This window comes from Acomys minous (genome assembly GCF_964271855.1).
Source record: "Acomys minous genome assembly, chromosome: 16".
Classification (NCBI taxonomy): domain Eukaryota; kingdom Metazoa; phylum Chordata; class Mammalia; order Rodentia; family Muridae; genus Acomys; species Acomys minous.
The window spans coordinates 80,845,324-80,860,903 of record NC_140498.1 but is presented as its reverse complement, the minus strand read 5'-3'; the positions used below and the strand labels follow the sequence as shown (position 1 = coordinate 80,860,903).

General features: G+C 48.8%; 1 protein-coding gene across 3 annotated transcripts in view; it reads right to left on the bottom strand.

The window, feature by feature from the left end:
* The window catches only part of TMEM132D (transmembrane protein 132D), a 601,443-nt gene extending 586,235 nt beyond the window's left edge, over nt 1–15,208 (bottom strand). For all 3 annotated transcript variants that reach the window (XM_084763643.1, XM_084763641.1, XM_084763642.1), the window contains exon 1: nt 14,427–15,208. In XM_084763643.1, the coding sequence (XP_084619769.1) occupies nt 14,427–14,505 (79 nt within the window). In that variant the 5' untranslated portion in view covers nt 14,506–15,208. The remainder of the gene's footprint in view (nt 1–14,426) is intronic.
* Nucleotides 15,209–15,580: the final 372 nt, after the last annotated feature.

Below are 15,580 nucleotides of genomic sequence, written 5' to 3'. Positions count from 1 at the left end.
AGCCAAGAACTTGGGTTGAGACTTGGATGGAACCTTGAAGGGGAAGAAAAAAAAAACTTTTCTGTTTTTCTGAGTTGAGGGGAAGGGGGTATAATTCTGAACTAGGGCATCCTTTGCCTAAAGAACAGACAGTGGCCTTAGTGGGAGGTAGAAAAAAAGATAGATCAAAGATGTGCTGGATCCTTCCTGGAGCCCCCAGATCAAGCCCTGCCTGATGGTGACTCTCGTGCCGACATCTTAGCTATGTTAACTGAAGAGGGTCCAACTGGGCTCCTCCAAAGAGGAAGCCAAGTCCTCTCGGGCTGATCCACCCAGGTGTGGACTCGCCTAATACATGTGTGGCCTTTCAACAAGTTCAGAGTTTTCTACAGCTCTTACCAAAGTATTATCAGGAGGAAAACAATGTCTGCTTAAGCAATGAAACCAGGTGGAATTCTTCCATCCAATCCACTGTTCTAGAGGGCTCCCTCACACCATGCACAGACCTGCAATGACCGACCCCCCCCCCCAGTGCTAATCCAGGCCAGCAATATAGATGCCTTTAAGTTAATAAAACACCTGACACTCTCCCACCCCACCCCACCCTAGGCGTGTGCAGCTGCCTAGAAACATCCACATGAAAACCATCACTGACTGAGTGGTCTCTACCAAGCCAGGCCCAAGTATAAGCCCTCGGAATCTCCTCCCATAATCCTCTTGGGAAGCAAAATGTAAGAGGAGAGAGCCTATATATGCTTCATGTCGGATCTGAAATGTCTCCGTTTTTATTAGCATGCCTGAATCACGTGTGATGGGTTTTACTAGACATTTTCACGCATTATATATTTAGATTATCTCCACCCATGATTCCCATTCTCCTCCTACTCCCACTGTTCCCCTTTCTCTTCCCACCGGGTCCCTCTTCTATTTTCATAGCCCCTTTCCTCCCTCACCCCCCACATGTACATATTTATTCTGGTGACTCAATGGATCTCCTTGAGTTACTTACCTGAGCAGGTGCGGCAGGTTATTTCTGGGAGCATGGGCCCTTACCAGTGGTTACACCACTGAAGAAAATGTCTCCCCGTCAGCGCAACAGTTATCTGCCTATGTATGCTCAGGAAAGGGAAGGGCCTCAGGAACCTCTCACCCCAGTGTAAAAACAAATTTTACTCTCCAGGTTCAATTGCTGTCTCAGAGATTTACTGCCTCTGTCTGCTAACCTAGGCCTAGTCCTGGAAGCTTCTAGCCTCTGTACAATCTAACCTAGGCCTAGAATGTTTTCAGCCTCTGAGACTCACTGCTTAGCAAGCTCACCCTTACTTGTTCTTTCTGAGCTCTGGGCTGGCTGGTTCAACTCAGCTGTTCTGGCTTAAATTCCTCTCCCAGCTGACTTATTAGCCTGACTTCTCTTTGGCCCAGAATTGCTCTGCTTGGCCACAAACTAACTCAGCAGTCTGCTCTAATCTTCTGGCTTCTTCTCATTTTCTGGCTCATTTCATCTTCACCTACGTTCTCTCTCTCTCTCTTCATCCCATCTCTCTATTACTGTCCTTGTAAAAACTGCCCCTAAAGTAGCGTCCCTTTCCTCTCTCTTCTCCTGAGACTTGGGCGTATCCTATTCCGTCAAATCTTCTCTGATTTGTTGCCTTTTCTGCCACTCAATTAGACATCACTTTCAAACATGGGTGCTTCCTTCTACAAACTAACTTTACCTTCCTTTGGGATTAAAGGTGTGTATCACCATGCCTGGGCCTACACTTTTCTTTACGTGACACTTGCTCTATACCAGGCTGGCCTTGAACTCAGATCTGCTTGCCTTTGTCTCCTGGATTAAAGGTGTATTTGTATTCCAGCCAGATCACACAGTCCTAGAAGATCCTTGGATGTGATCTCTTGCCAGAGCAGCCATGTTCTGAATTAACATTCCTCTACACCCCAGCTCGAACTAACTTCCTATAGGTCCCGGGCCGGGGACAAACTCCTGAGCCCTTCTCCTCACCGTGACAGGCTGTTGACAGGCTCATTCTTGCTGAGGTCTTGCAAGACCGATGATCTCAATGACTGTGAGGTCAAGACTGTAATAATGGTGTCCCCCCAAAAGACTAGCATGTTGAAAGCTTGATCCTCAGTGTGACATGAGTAAGAGATAGAGCCTTTGTGAGGTAATTGGATCACAAGGGCTCTGAACTCCTAAGAAGATTAAGCCATTGGTGGGGTTATACCTGAATGTGGAGGGGATGGAAACTGTCAAAGACTTGGAGTATTTGAAATAAGAGAGGTGTGCCCTTGAAATGTGTATCTTATTTTTGTCCCCTTCCTTTCTGTCTGCCTCCTCCTGTTCACTACAAGCTAACTCATGTCAATAATCCATTTGAACGGGTCACACTCTTCTGTGGTCTCCACACTGGCACAGGGAAGGTCAGAGCACCTCCCTCAAGCTGGGACGGAATGCCAGGACCCTGTGAGAGAGACATGCAGATGGTGCTGACGCCTGAGTTATGATCTGGCAGGTCCTCGTGAGCAGATGCCTCAGCCAAAATGAAGACCAAGAAGCAAATGGAACGCAGGGCTGGCCCTGTGTGAGGTTGGCCTCTGCTCTGAAAGCAACGCTGCACTGTCTGTTGACTTAAGGCAATCCTAACCCTATGGTGGAGGGTCCAGGCCCAGGGTCACAGGTGACCCAGGGCATCTGGGATTTCAATCAGAATAAGATCATACAGTGGCTAGGAGTTTCTGGTGGCAGAGGCTGCTCCCAGTGCCCAGAGAACCTACACAACCCAACATGCTGCCCTCTGTCACAGTGAGCTATATTTTGTGGTCAGCTGATCAAAAGATTGGCCCACAGTGAGCAAGGCCAACTGGTGGCAGAGGGAGCTCAGAAAGGTCTTTAGAGGAACTCAGAATAACAATCTTGGTAACAGTAAGGAGCCTTTTTCCCCTTCCACTTGGTCACACAGCCTCGCCAAGCTATGACGACTATCCAGGCCTCAGTTTCCCCCACTTACTGGTAACCTCCTGAGAGGTGATGTCACCATCATTTCTAATCACTGCCTTTTCTGTGTCCACAGTTAGTCCCCAAAAAGAACCTAGGACTTCAATGAGATTAGGCAGATTCCTCAACTGAACATGGGTACGTTATCCAAGTATCCAGGCCAGGTGGCAGGCCTGGGGGGATGTGTGGGAGGGGGGTCTGCATCTGATGGAACCACAGAGAGAAACACTCATTCAAAGCAAAAGTATGCACCTGTGGCTTTGACATGGCTGTCTGAAGGAAGCATGTCTAGCTAGGTACACTTTCTTTTCCACATATAAATGCATCTTGTCTATTCATAACCATGAGACCAAAGTCTCTTTCTCTCCACAGCCTGATAACAGACACCCTCACGTGTAGCATCCTCACAATGCTCTCCATGCAGACACTGGAACCACAGTTGTCGACAGGTCTCCATCACACTACAGGTTCTTTCCTGATTCCCAATGCTTTCCATCATCAAAAGCCAACATCCCAGGGCACAGGACCATACTCTTAGGGAAATGGAGCTTCATGACTCGTGGGCACAGCTCTCTCTGTGTATGCAAGACTAAGCTAGAGAGAGTCACAGGATATCAAAGCAGTCGACAGGAATCAGTGGGGATGGCTGAACTGAGAGTGGCCACCGCTGACGGTCACTCAGTAACTAAGGCACCCTCCCACCTCACAGCGAGGGTGGGATGGAGCACAGACATTCAGAAAAGAACTTCATAACAAACACAGTCTCCAGTGGCCAAGTAAATGTAACCCAAGAAAGTAACAAAACAAAAACTCGCTGTACGTGACAGCAACAAGCTGCATTATATAATTGTCCAGCGAAGGCAGAAAGCCCTAAATTGTGGTAAGACATTAAATTATATATATTCAGGATATATTTTAAAATGCAAGGACATGCTTATATAAACATATGAACTCAAAAAACTTGAAGATAAACTACACGCACGTCCTATATATAAGTGGTTTAAGAACTCGCAGAAAAACAACCAGCAAGAAATACATAAAAATGCAAAGCCATCAGGATTAAGCAGTGAGACTGTTTCTTTTTATCTCTCATTTTGAAGTAACTTGAAGTAGCTTATCACAAAAATTAATAAATAAAAACACATGTGGGGACTTGAAAACTTTAGCAGTTAAGAGAGTTTTAACTGCTCTTCCGGAAGACCTGCATTAGAGTCTGAGCTCCCAAGTCCAGGCAGCTCCACGACAGCCCACCACTCCAGCTCCAGTGGATCTGATGCCCTCTTCTGGCCTCTGAGTGAACTGCACTCATGTGGCATATACACACATACACCAGAAGGAAAGAGAAAGATCAGACGTTAAAAATAAAAGAAAGCTGAGGATTAATTTTATTAACATGACGAAGAGCACAGCACTGGTAATTATGTATATCAAGTTCCACCCGGAGAGGCCACAGATGAAGCGAGACCAACCCTTGATCACACAGAAAACTCATCTTGTTTACAGGGCAGGAAGTGCAAACCATGGCTCTTCCCTGGTTCTGACACACAATGAAATGTGTTTCCATGCTTCAGACCAAAAACAAAAAACAAAAAAAACAAAAAACAAAACAAAACAAAAAAAACAACAACAACAACCCTGAGTATAAATGGATAGGGTTTTCTTAAATACCACCCTATGGATGTATCCTAAATACCTAGAGATACTGCCTGAAGAGGACATCAGGGCTCAGTCTTATACATGCTGGGAGCATCCTGAATTTAATCACCCATGGATCCTTAGCATTCTCCCCCTCCTCCCTTTTCCTTCTCCTTTTCCATCTTCCTTCTCCCCCTTCTCTTCCCTCTCCTCTTCCCCCATCTCCCTCCTGTTTTCCCTTCCTCCTCTCTGCTTCCTTTTTACCACTCCCCTTTCTCTCTCTCTCCCTCCTCTTCCCCTTCCCTCTCTCCTTCCTCCCCCCTCTCCTCCCATTCTCCGCCACGCCCTCCCCTTTCCCCCTCCTCCTCTTTGTTATTTCTTACCATCTTTAGATAGTCCCCCATACTTCACCTTTTTTGCTGTACAATCTGAATGAAAACTTTCCCACTGTCCACTAGAAGGACGTCACCAGAACCGCACACCCAAGCTGCACATTTGAGCCCTGCTCCTTCCCCAACCTACACAGAGGCTTCAAGGTGCCCTCGAGGCTGTTGAGTTGTGTGAGTGCTCAAGGCTGTGAGTTCTAGGGTTCCCAGCGCCCTAGAACTAGACCCAGCTTTTCCCATTCTCACTATTATCCTCAGCTCCAGCTACAGAACCTATACAGAAGGCCAAGGGAGGCATTCAAAAGCAACAAGCTCATTAAATGATCTCATTCATCTTTCTAAAATGGCTAAAAAAAAAAAAACCCACAAAATTCCTCTTCTCACCAGCCTCGGCTTATGTAGCCTCGGCTTAGGTAGCTGTTCTTTCAGCTCCTGTGCCCAGGTTCCCCTCTGTAGGGTGGACAGGATGGTGATGGACAGGCTGATGGTGAGGTTCTGAGGAGTGAAGGTCAGATATCTAGGACTCTGCCTGCCTCAAAGGAGCACTCCGTAAGCCGGAAGACCATTTGATGTATGGCTGACACTCAGTAAGGGAGAAGGCCATTCCAAATGTAACTCAGGTTGAGTAACGCTTGACCCTGCAACCTTTGGCCACTGGTAGAGCCCTCCCCTGGTGCCTGGGCACCTCCTCCCATCCATACGCCATGGAGACAGGCACATCCTTACTGGCAGAGGCTGTGCAGGCGGGAATGGGTAAAGTGGTCTCCCAAGGCAGCCCCACGTAACCTTCACAACTGACTGCAATTACATGGGGATGGAAGTGTCACCTCCTCAGACTAGTGTGCCTCCGAGGCCTTGACCTTGATCATCCTCGTGCACAACTGCACTTCCACTGGCCACCCAGAAAGACAGCCTGCAGTGCCTAGCACTATGCCGGGGCTCATCACCTGCTTACCTGGCACACCACCTGCTCTGCTGCTTCTGGGGCTTGGAGCAGGTTCTCTTCACAGACTAAGAAATGCACCCAAGGCTCTCCACTGTGACTCTGACTTGAAGGGACACTGTCTTTTCAGCACACCCTCATAAGCCCTCTCTGAATGTCTACCCCTTCCCTAGGAAATCCCTCTTTACTCAATAAACACATGCCTGGGAACATATGTGTTTCCCCGACTTTCTCCATTCTGATGCATTTTGGCTTTTGAGTTTTCTAGCCTAAGCTTTTGGTTATAGCGAGAGGCTGCAGCTGCCATGCTGTGCACCTGCCACACCATGCACCTGCCGAAGAGGTGGCTGGCCACTGGGAACTGGGCAAGGGTGTTAGGACAAGAGAAGGCCTGCTTTGAAACCAAACTAGTCTGCTGCTTTGGTGACCAGTGATTGTCACACATGCTCCCAATTTCAGTTGGGAACTTACTCTCCCCGTCTCCCGACTGCCACTCATGTGGCTTTGCTAAATACAAGCAAACAACAACAACAACAACAAGGAACAATGGCAGGTGACCAACACAGGATTGATGCAGAGTCCCATAAACATGACAATCTAATGTCACCAGCATGAAAAAACTCAGTGCCACTAAAAACCCTTGGCAGCCTCTCTGCCCTCTCGTGTGTGTGTCTGAGTCTCCCTCTAGTCCCGTGCTTGGGGTCAGAGAAGAGTCAAGAAACAGGGCTTTGAGGCTTCTTCCAAAAGCTGCAGTTTCCATGGTGGCTCCCATCTCCCCTGTTCTGAGCATATGCCCTTGATTCCATTCTCAAATGTTTGCCACAAATGTGTTCACATTCAAGTCTAGGGGCTCTCCATCCTGTATAGATTCCTAATTTCTGGAACTGAGGTCATGTATGGGATGTCATGTTTCTATAGGTTTAAGAAGGGGAAAAAAAGCGCCCCCCTCTCCGAGTGTGGTGGTGCACTCCTTTAGTCCCAGCACTCAGGGAGGCAGAAGCAGGCAGATCTCTGTGAGTTTGAGGCCAGCCTGGTCTACAGAGTGAGTTCAAGATAGCCAAGACTACACAAGGAAATCCTGTCTTGAAAAACAAAACAAAACAAAATAAAAAGCCCCCCTTAAAAACCAACAACTTTAAGGGGCTGGGGTGATGGCTCAGCAGTCACGAGCGCCTGCTGCTCCTTCAGAGGACTCCAGTTCAGTTCCTAGCATCCACTGTCAGGCAGCTCATAGCGACCTGTAACCCGAGCTTGCTCCAGGGGAATCTAATGCCCTCTTCTGGTATCCATGGGCACTGCATTCGTGTGCATACACACCCACGTAGACGACACAAATAGACATCGATGTTTTAAAATATTAATTTTTTTTTACAGAAAAAAAAACAGCATTTCAGATGTGTGGCTTCTGCTTTAACTCATCCTGTAGCAGTTTTTTTGTAAAGCAATGAGAAACTTGCATGAAGGCGCCCTGAATCTCAGGTCTCGTTTCATAACAGGATGGCTCCCTGTTCCTTTTGCTTGAGCCCCCACAAGATTATTTCCACAGCTCACCCAAGCTTGAGTCTGGCATCCAAAGTCCAACTCACAAATCCATATGCTCACAGGATCCCACACCCACCTCTCGTGAATAGGAATACCATGGATCTGTCTTCGTTCCGTGTGTTCCTCACCCCCATCATTTCAGCTTCCCGGCAGACACTAAAGATCATCTATTCTTTAATCCTGGGCGAGTAGAGGCCCCCTGTTGACCCTGTGCAACCCAGGAAGCTATGTATAAAAGCACAGTGGACACACAGATATACCCACAAACCTCTGTCTTCATTTGCAACTCACTATCATTTCTTGCTGTGCAAGTACACATCGTGTGTGTGTGTGTGTGTGTGTGTGTGTGTGTGTGTGTGTATTTGAAAGCTAGAGGACCACTTCGGATGTCATGCCTCAGGATGCCATCTACCTTGCCATTTCAGACAGAGTCCTTCAGAAGCCCAGAACTCAATAATTCAGCTAAGCTGGCTGACAGCAAGCCTAAGGGGATACACTTCCCTCGGTCTCCCCAGCACTGAGCAGGCAAGCACATATAACTACACACCTTTCAAGTGTGGGTACTGGGGACCAATTTGGGGGGGGAGGGGACTTAATGTTTACACAGCAGGCACTTAACTGACTGAGCCATCCTCCCAGTTCCATATTCTGCAAGAAGCTGTCCTAGGCAACCCACAAACACATCTCGCAGCAGCATATGCCCTCCTCGGTGGCCCTGGAATTCAATGCTAGATCTCAGCCAATTTGAGGTGTTGTTCCTGACAAAATAAAGTGTGAGAAAATTAAACAGCATGGTACCTTCCTATTCATTTGCCCAACACATATTGAGTATCTAGTATGGCCTGGGCTCTGAGCTTACACTAAAGAGAGAGATACGGAGGGAGGGAGGAAGGGAGGGGAGAGGGAGATGGGGGGGAGAGAGGGAGAGGGATGGAGGGAGGGAAGGAGAGATAGAAAGAGAGAGAGGGAGGGAGAGAAGGAGAGAGGGAGGGAGGGAGGGAGGGAGGGAGAGGGAGAGGGAGAGGGAGAGGGAGAAGGAGAAGGAGAAGGAGAGGGAGAGAGACTGCATTATACCCTCAAGGGCCACTCCTGCTGGACACATAGCTGGCACAGAGCACAGAGCACAGCTGATAGGGAGTGGAGACGTCAGAAGTCAGACACTGCAGCTCTCCCTCGTCAGATCCTGGACCAGTTGCCCAGCTTCTCTGAGCTTCAAGCTCATCATCAACCTTCACTGGTTTGTCTGCATGTTTGTGACTATCACCTGAGTAAATCTCTCAGCATGATTCCTGCCATCAATAATTGGTCAAAAAAATTAACTGTTATGACTATTGAGCAGTGCATCCCTGCAGCCGTTTGAATTACTGGAAAGGATACTGAGCATTTTACTGCCAGGCAAAGGTTCTTTGGGCAATATTTTATACTCTTAAGCACACTTAAAAAATTTTTATTGACTCTCTGCGATGTCCAAAATGATATGCTAAATACTAAAGAAAAGTCAGAGATAGGGGGAAAAATGGGTATTTTTTTTTACCCTAGGGGAACTTAAATTTCTAAGAAGGGCTACAAACTGGGTTTTGAATGTCACACCTACAGACTTGTAAAAAGGTGGGGGAAATGTCCCAACCTCTCAAAATTATTAGCATTCAAATCCCTGGGTCCTATGTATTCGATCACCTCATTTTGGAGATTAAAAAACCAGGATGAGAGCAAATGAAGTCACGGACCATTTGGGTGGCCATAAAAGCAACCGCATGTACTCTAAGCAAGAGGAAAGGTGGGGAGCATGCATATGGTACAGAAAGCAGGATGGCGGCCCAAGGTGGAAATGGGAGAAGTTGCAGGGTAAGAAGCATAAAGAGAACAGAAAGAGGGGACTGAGGAACATGGAGGCGACCTGGAGTGTGCGCCTCTTGTCAGTCTAGAGGAATGGCTGGGAGAAAGCCCCAATATGGCTGGTTACTAGCCACAAGGAGCTGTGAGGGCCAGAAGCATCCTCCTCAGAGTTCCCTGCTGTTGGGTTTCTAGCCTCCAGAGTTTCTGCTGTCTGAAGCCATAATGCTCGGGACCGTTTGTTACAGCAGCCACAGAGAACTTATACTCACTTGTACTAAAATATTCATCCTGTCTCCCTTCGTCTTTTGTTCCTGATAGTTTCTGTTGGTTTTTGTTTTGAACTCACTGTCTAGTTGAGGATGACCTTGAATGATTTTTTTAAAAATGTTTTATTACATTTATGTGTGTACGTGTGGGTGTGAACATGCTACAGCTTGTGTGTGGAGGTCAAAGGACAACTAGCCCAAGTACGTTCTCTCCTTGCACTCTGTGTGTGTGTGTGAGAGAGAGAGAGAGAGAGAGAGAGAGAGAGAGAGAGAGAGAGAGAGAGAGAGAGACAGCAATCAATTAGCAGCAAATGTCTTTACCTACCGAGCTATCTCACTCTTGTTTTTGTTTGTTTTAACCACATGAAAAAGAGACCACCAGGTATCCCATTCACTTGGGTGACTTTGAGAGAAGTTACGTTGATGCTGTCCACCCAGTCCTCTCTAGCCCACTGTCCTTCCGCTCCATGCAGCACTGTGACCTTCATCATTCCTTCTGTCTTACCTATAGCAGCTTTCCTTAGCTCAATGTCCAGACTCTCCCCTCTTTTTGCACAGCTCCCTCCTCAGGCTATTTTCACAGCCAACATTAACCATCAGAAGAAAGCTCCCAGGAAGTCACTCTGATCAAACGCTGGTGCACGCACTCACAAGGAGAGAAGAGAGACGGCTCCTGCCCCTCCAAGTGTATGTGCCACAGTACCAACTCAGCTTCCTTTGAGTATACTTTCTCTCACTGCTCCCTATGTTACAGGCTCAGAGAGGCCAGCCCAGGCCTGTGCACTCCCTTTTTCTCACTACTGCATTCCTTGTATCCAGTGGAGGGTGGGCAGCACCACTGGGGGGAGGAGCACTATTGCCTTGAATTAGAAAAGGGAGGGGACAAAGGAAGCCGCAAGGCAAAAGGAAAAGGAGACAGAACATAGGGCCAACAAGATTTACCCCTGCCACTTAAAACAAAGAGAAAAGACTGTCAGAAGTGAGGGCTCTTGAAGATCTAGCCCTATGCCCCCAGAACATTCACAAATACTTCCTGTACAGGTCTTGTGGGGCTGGTTACTAAAAGGTGCCCTTCAATATTTGTTGGATGGATGGATGGATGGATGGATGGATGGATGGATAGATGAGGAGAGTTACTGGATTCAATGAGTGGTAGATGGGTGGATGAACCAGACTGGATAGACAGATGGACAAATATATAGATGGACAGATAAAAGACTGGGTTGGATAAATGGGTAGATAAATGGAACAACTGGATTAAATAATCCACCAAATACCTCGATAATAAATAGATACATTAGAAATATTATAGTGGCGCATATTTCCACAGTAATGTCTTTTAGATATTTAGTTCAGTCCTTCATCTTGGCTCGTTAGGAGTGGAACTCACGCAATCAGACCTCCCAACTGTTAAAAACTTAGGCATGTAAATTTTTTTGTTTAAAAAAAAAATATTCTTATTGTACAGCCCAGGCTTGCCTGGGACTTAGGATCCTTCTACCTTGGCCTGTGAAGATTACAGGCATGTACCACCCTTAACCACGTGCAGGCACGTTTAAAAAAAAAAAAATACAATCATATTCCAACATCATCAATTCAAAGAAAAGCTTCCCACCTCCCCAGTCCCCAGCCTTTTAATTTTCACAGCATCTGAACAGGAGCAATGAAGCCAGTTCCTTTTTCTCTCTTCCTTCCCACTCCATGTATGGATATGTACTGCCTTGTTATCTCTCCTTCTAAGTTTTTCATGCCCTAAAAGTGACCCCTCCCCCCTTTATGGGACAATCACTATAAACTGAGGTTCTCTCCTGCCATCCAAGGCTGCAGGAGCTCAACCTTCCCTTAGTAGAGGCTGCTCCCACTCCCAGAGGCATGCTCTAACACAGAATGGAGGCACTTGACTTAGAAGCAGTTATTCCAGGACAAGAATTGCCATAGGACGTCCCATGGCACCCAGCTGGCAGCACGCAGGGCACATGGCATCACGGCCCAGGCAGAAATGCTACAACGCTGCAGAGGCGCCTCTCCCAGCATTGTGGGTATCAGCATCTGCTTGCTTCTCACGAGCATGTGGCAGAGAACAAATGCAGAGTGACTAGCGAAAAGAGAAGGTGGGGACAAGTGGTCTAAAGTGGCAGCTTTCCAGACGTTGCGTTTAAAACTCACTTTGGTCTCTGGCTGTCTCTAGTCTGCCCACAGATTTTTTTTCTTTTCTTCTCGGCTAAGTGTCCTTATACCTACCCCTTCGCCCCCGCCCTTGGAAAGCTCAGAGCCAAGTGCTCACGCATCTGTAGACAGCAATATCCAGTTTCTAACCAGTTCTATACTGGAAACACAAGATGAGCTCCCTAGCCACATAAGGTCACTCAGCAGAGAAGTTCGGGGGCCACAAGCCAAGGGTGGCAGCAAATCATTTCATATCTGTGTCATACTATGACCCCACCCCCCAGGTCCCAAGGAGACAGAAACACAAGACAGAACATTTTATTTGTGTTTGAATCTCTGAAGAGCCAGGTGAGGGTAGGTTTGCAATATATAAAGTCCAAGGTCACTGGACTGATTAGCCAAGGTCATTAGCACATGAATATATGTGTCCTATTGTATTTAAGGGTTCCTATTGGGGGAAAACAGTAACAAAAAAAGTAGATATTTAATATTTGATACTAACCCCATTTTTAATTCAGTCCCAGGCAAGTTAGATATTTTAAGAGTGTGTGTAATAACTTGGCTGAAATTCTCTTTCCAGTGTACCCCAAATTCGACTTTAAGTTAGACCTGCTGACATAAGTAGGGAGATGGCTCTATGGACAAGTGTTGGCCTTGGGAAGGTGAGGACATGAGTTCTAATCCCCAACATCCATGTAAACACTAGGTAGGCATGGCAGCCACCTATAAACCCATCAATGTAGACTCAAGAGATCCCCTATGGTTCAGCATGAGATCACGCCTCAATAAATAAGATGGCGAACAATCAAAGACACACACCTGTTGTTGACTTCCAGCCTCCACATGCATTTCCATGCACGCACACACACACACACACACACACACACACACACACACAAGTACTCACATGCTAACCTGCAAACCACATGCACACATACTTGCTACACATGTAAGCTTTTTTTTTTTTTAAGAAAGAGCTTACAGGTAGTCATGCAACTTGAGAGGGAAGTAGAAAATAAATTAGAACAAACACCGCTCTGTCCCTGGGTTTACGTCACATCTGCCCCCTCCAGATCCCAGTTTGGCACCTTATCCTCATTCTTTCCAGCTGAGACCCATGGCTGAGTTACCTGGCACGCACTCAGCTGGGCTTACAGCCACAGGAAGACTCCCCGTATTCTGACCATCCCCAACAGTCTGACTGAGGCAGGCTCCATCTCCAAAGTCCGAGCACAGAACTTGTCCTGCATTTTGACAAGCGGGGTTCTAGCCAATAAGAAAGGAGAAGTTCCCCCCCCACACACACACACACAAACAGCACCTTGTTGAAGGACAAGTTCACAAGCACCCAGAGAAAGGTGCTGCTCATAATGAAGGCATCGGTAAAGGAACAAGGGAACACCATCATTTGTTATTGTAGAGTCCAAAGCCACTCTGTACCTTGCTTAATAAAGCCTTGTTATTGTGGATTAAAAACAGAGACACCTCTCCTTATCAAACCGAGCAACAGGGATACAGCACACCTCAAGTGGCATCACAGTCCTGGAGGCACGTTTTAAATTGAGGTCCTGTCCTTTTTCACCAATACCCTCTTTGGTTTCCAGTGTATTCCGCACCCCTAGAGTGTGCCCCACCCCCAGGGTGGGAGCTACTCCTCATCAGCAGACCTGAGCCCCTTTCAACAGCACTTGACAAGACAAAGGAGTAAACACCTAACCCCCTCCTGGCCAAACTATTCCCACATGAAAGCAATCTGCCTAACTCTACAAGATCCAAAGCAATTAGATTCCCAGATACCAAAAAAAGCCAGAAACCAAAATCAACACATCATTAAAACCTTGTGCTTGTCAACTGCCCAGGAAGTTTCAAAGAGAGATGTCGTCTCCTGATAAATAGTCACAAGAAAACTGTTTACAGGGTTTTTCCAACACGCGGGGGGACTGAAAAGAATCTTGACTTTCGTTCTAGAAAGGGAGTGTGGGGGGTGAGGAAACTACCCATTAATAGAAACCACCTGATCAGTCTTCTACAGTGTCCTGTGGATATCAATCGCTTTGCAACGCATCTCCGACCCAATCTTCCAAATTTGCTTGTGCCAGACACGGAGTTGAGGGAGCCAGTAACAGAGCAGGTAAATGGGGGGTAGGAGGGACTTCCTGCCTCCACTCACAGACCCAGGTCAGGCCCCACTGGGACAACTTGGGTCACACAGACAGTAGAACATCCTGTGGAGATACTGTCCCCACCACAGCAGTTTCAGGAAGCAGACCCAGGAGACCCTGGCCTGAAAGGGACATCGCCATACAGCATAACTGTTAGGGTTTATTTCTAAAAAGGTTGGGAGCAGTTGGGAAGTCCACTCCAAATTCTAGGAAGCTTCCAGGTCCAGGGTAGCGCAGGCTTTCTCAAACCCTTTCCCCTTGTTGCTTAGACACACTCTCCTATGGCATCCTATCAAGACTTCCAGGGAAATCACCTGCTGCCAAGGTGCCTGCCCCAGACCTTGGCTCCGCAAACCACCTGCCCGTGTGCACGTACATGTACACACACACACACACACACACACACACACACACACACACGCCCACACTCCTCTCTGGGCCGCCCACATCCACACACACACATCCACTCTCAGCAAAGTTAAGTCCCCGGCCCAGGTAGCCCCAGAGAGTCCTCACCTTTGGAAAAAAGGGCAGCCAGGCTGATGAGCACGGGAGACCAAAGGTACCACAGCGTCCCCATCTCAGATGGGCACATCCTGGAGACTCGGAGCGCGGGTCCTCTGCACCTCCGTAGTGTCGCCTGGCTGAAGGAGGGATGTCGCCAGAGAACAGAAGCTGAGCTGTATGGCCAAGACGCATCTGGCTAGGGACCCGAGCAGCAGGGCCGCCCTGTGCCGGGTCCCCACAGGTCCATACCCAGGCCGCTTGGGCTCTGGGGTCCCTCAGCACAGGCCGAGCTCACCTCAGTGCTTAGACCGCTCTGGGAACTGGCTCGTGAATTGAATTTTACTCCACAAGGGGAGTCTCCGGTGCTAGGTCCCCAAGCGCAGAGAGCGCTCTGGCGGCTCCGGCTGGGCGGCTGCGGTGGGCTAGCGCGCGCGGGCGGCTGCGGGGCTGCGAGGCTGCGGGGCCCAGGGCGCGGGCAGAGGCGGCGTAGGGGTCCCCGGGCCGGTGGCCAGGCGCGCGTAGGGACCCGGGGAGCGTAGCCTCGCCGCCCCCATCCCGCGCCACAGGGCTTCCGCGCGCGCGCTCCGCCGCCCAAAGTTTGCGGGGCGCTGCGGCTCCACCCCAGCCCGGCCCGGCACCCCACGCGCGCCGGGCGCACGGCGGGATCCGGAGACGCGCGGTGCTTGGGGCGGAGGGCGAGCGGCGCGCGGACGAGGAGGCGCGGGCCCGGGGCGGCTGCATCCGAGCGCACCCAGCGCAGCGTGCCCAGTCCTGCTAGGGCTGTTGCTTCCTAATTTCTCTCACCCGCCCTCCCTCACTCTCTCCCTCTTTTTAAGCCCCACCCTTCTGGAGTGACAGCTGCGAGCCCCAATCCGCAAAGTAGGTCCCACCTTCCTGGTTGCGGGGCGCCCAGCCTCCCTGTGCGCGAATGGGAGGGGGATGTTCCGAAGAGGACGTGGATACCCGCCAGCCCCGGGCAAGCACGCATGAGGATCTGCGTGGATGTCCACGCTCACAACAGGTGTCGAAAGGCCCTCTGCCTCTCCTCAAAACCTGGGGCTGCAGACGGTCCTCAGGCAAGGACAGCTGACGAGTCTTAACATAAACTGAAGTGTTCCCAGGGATCTCCTGAATGTGACCCTGGGATCCCATAATGACTCCCA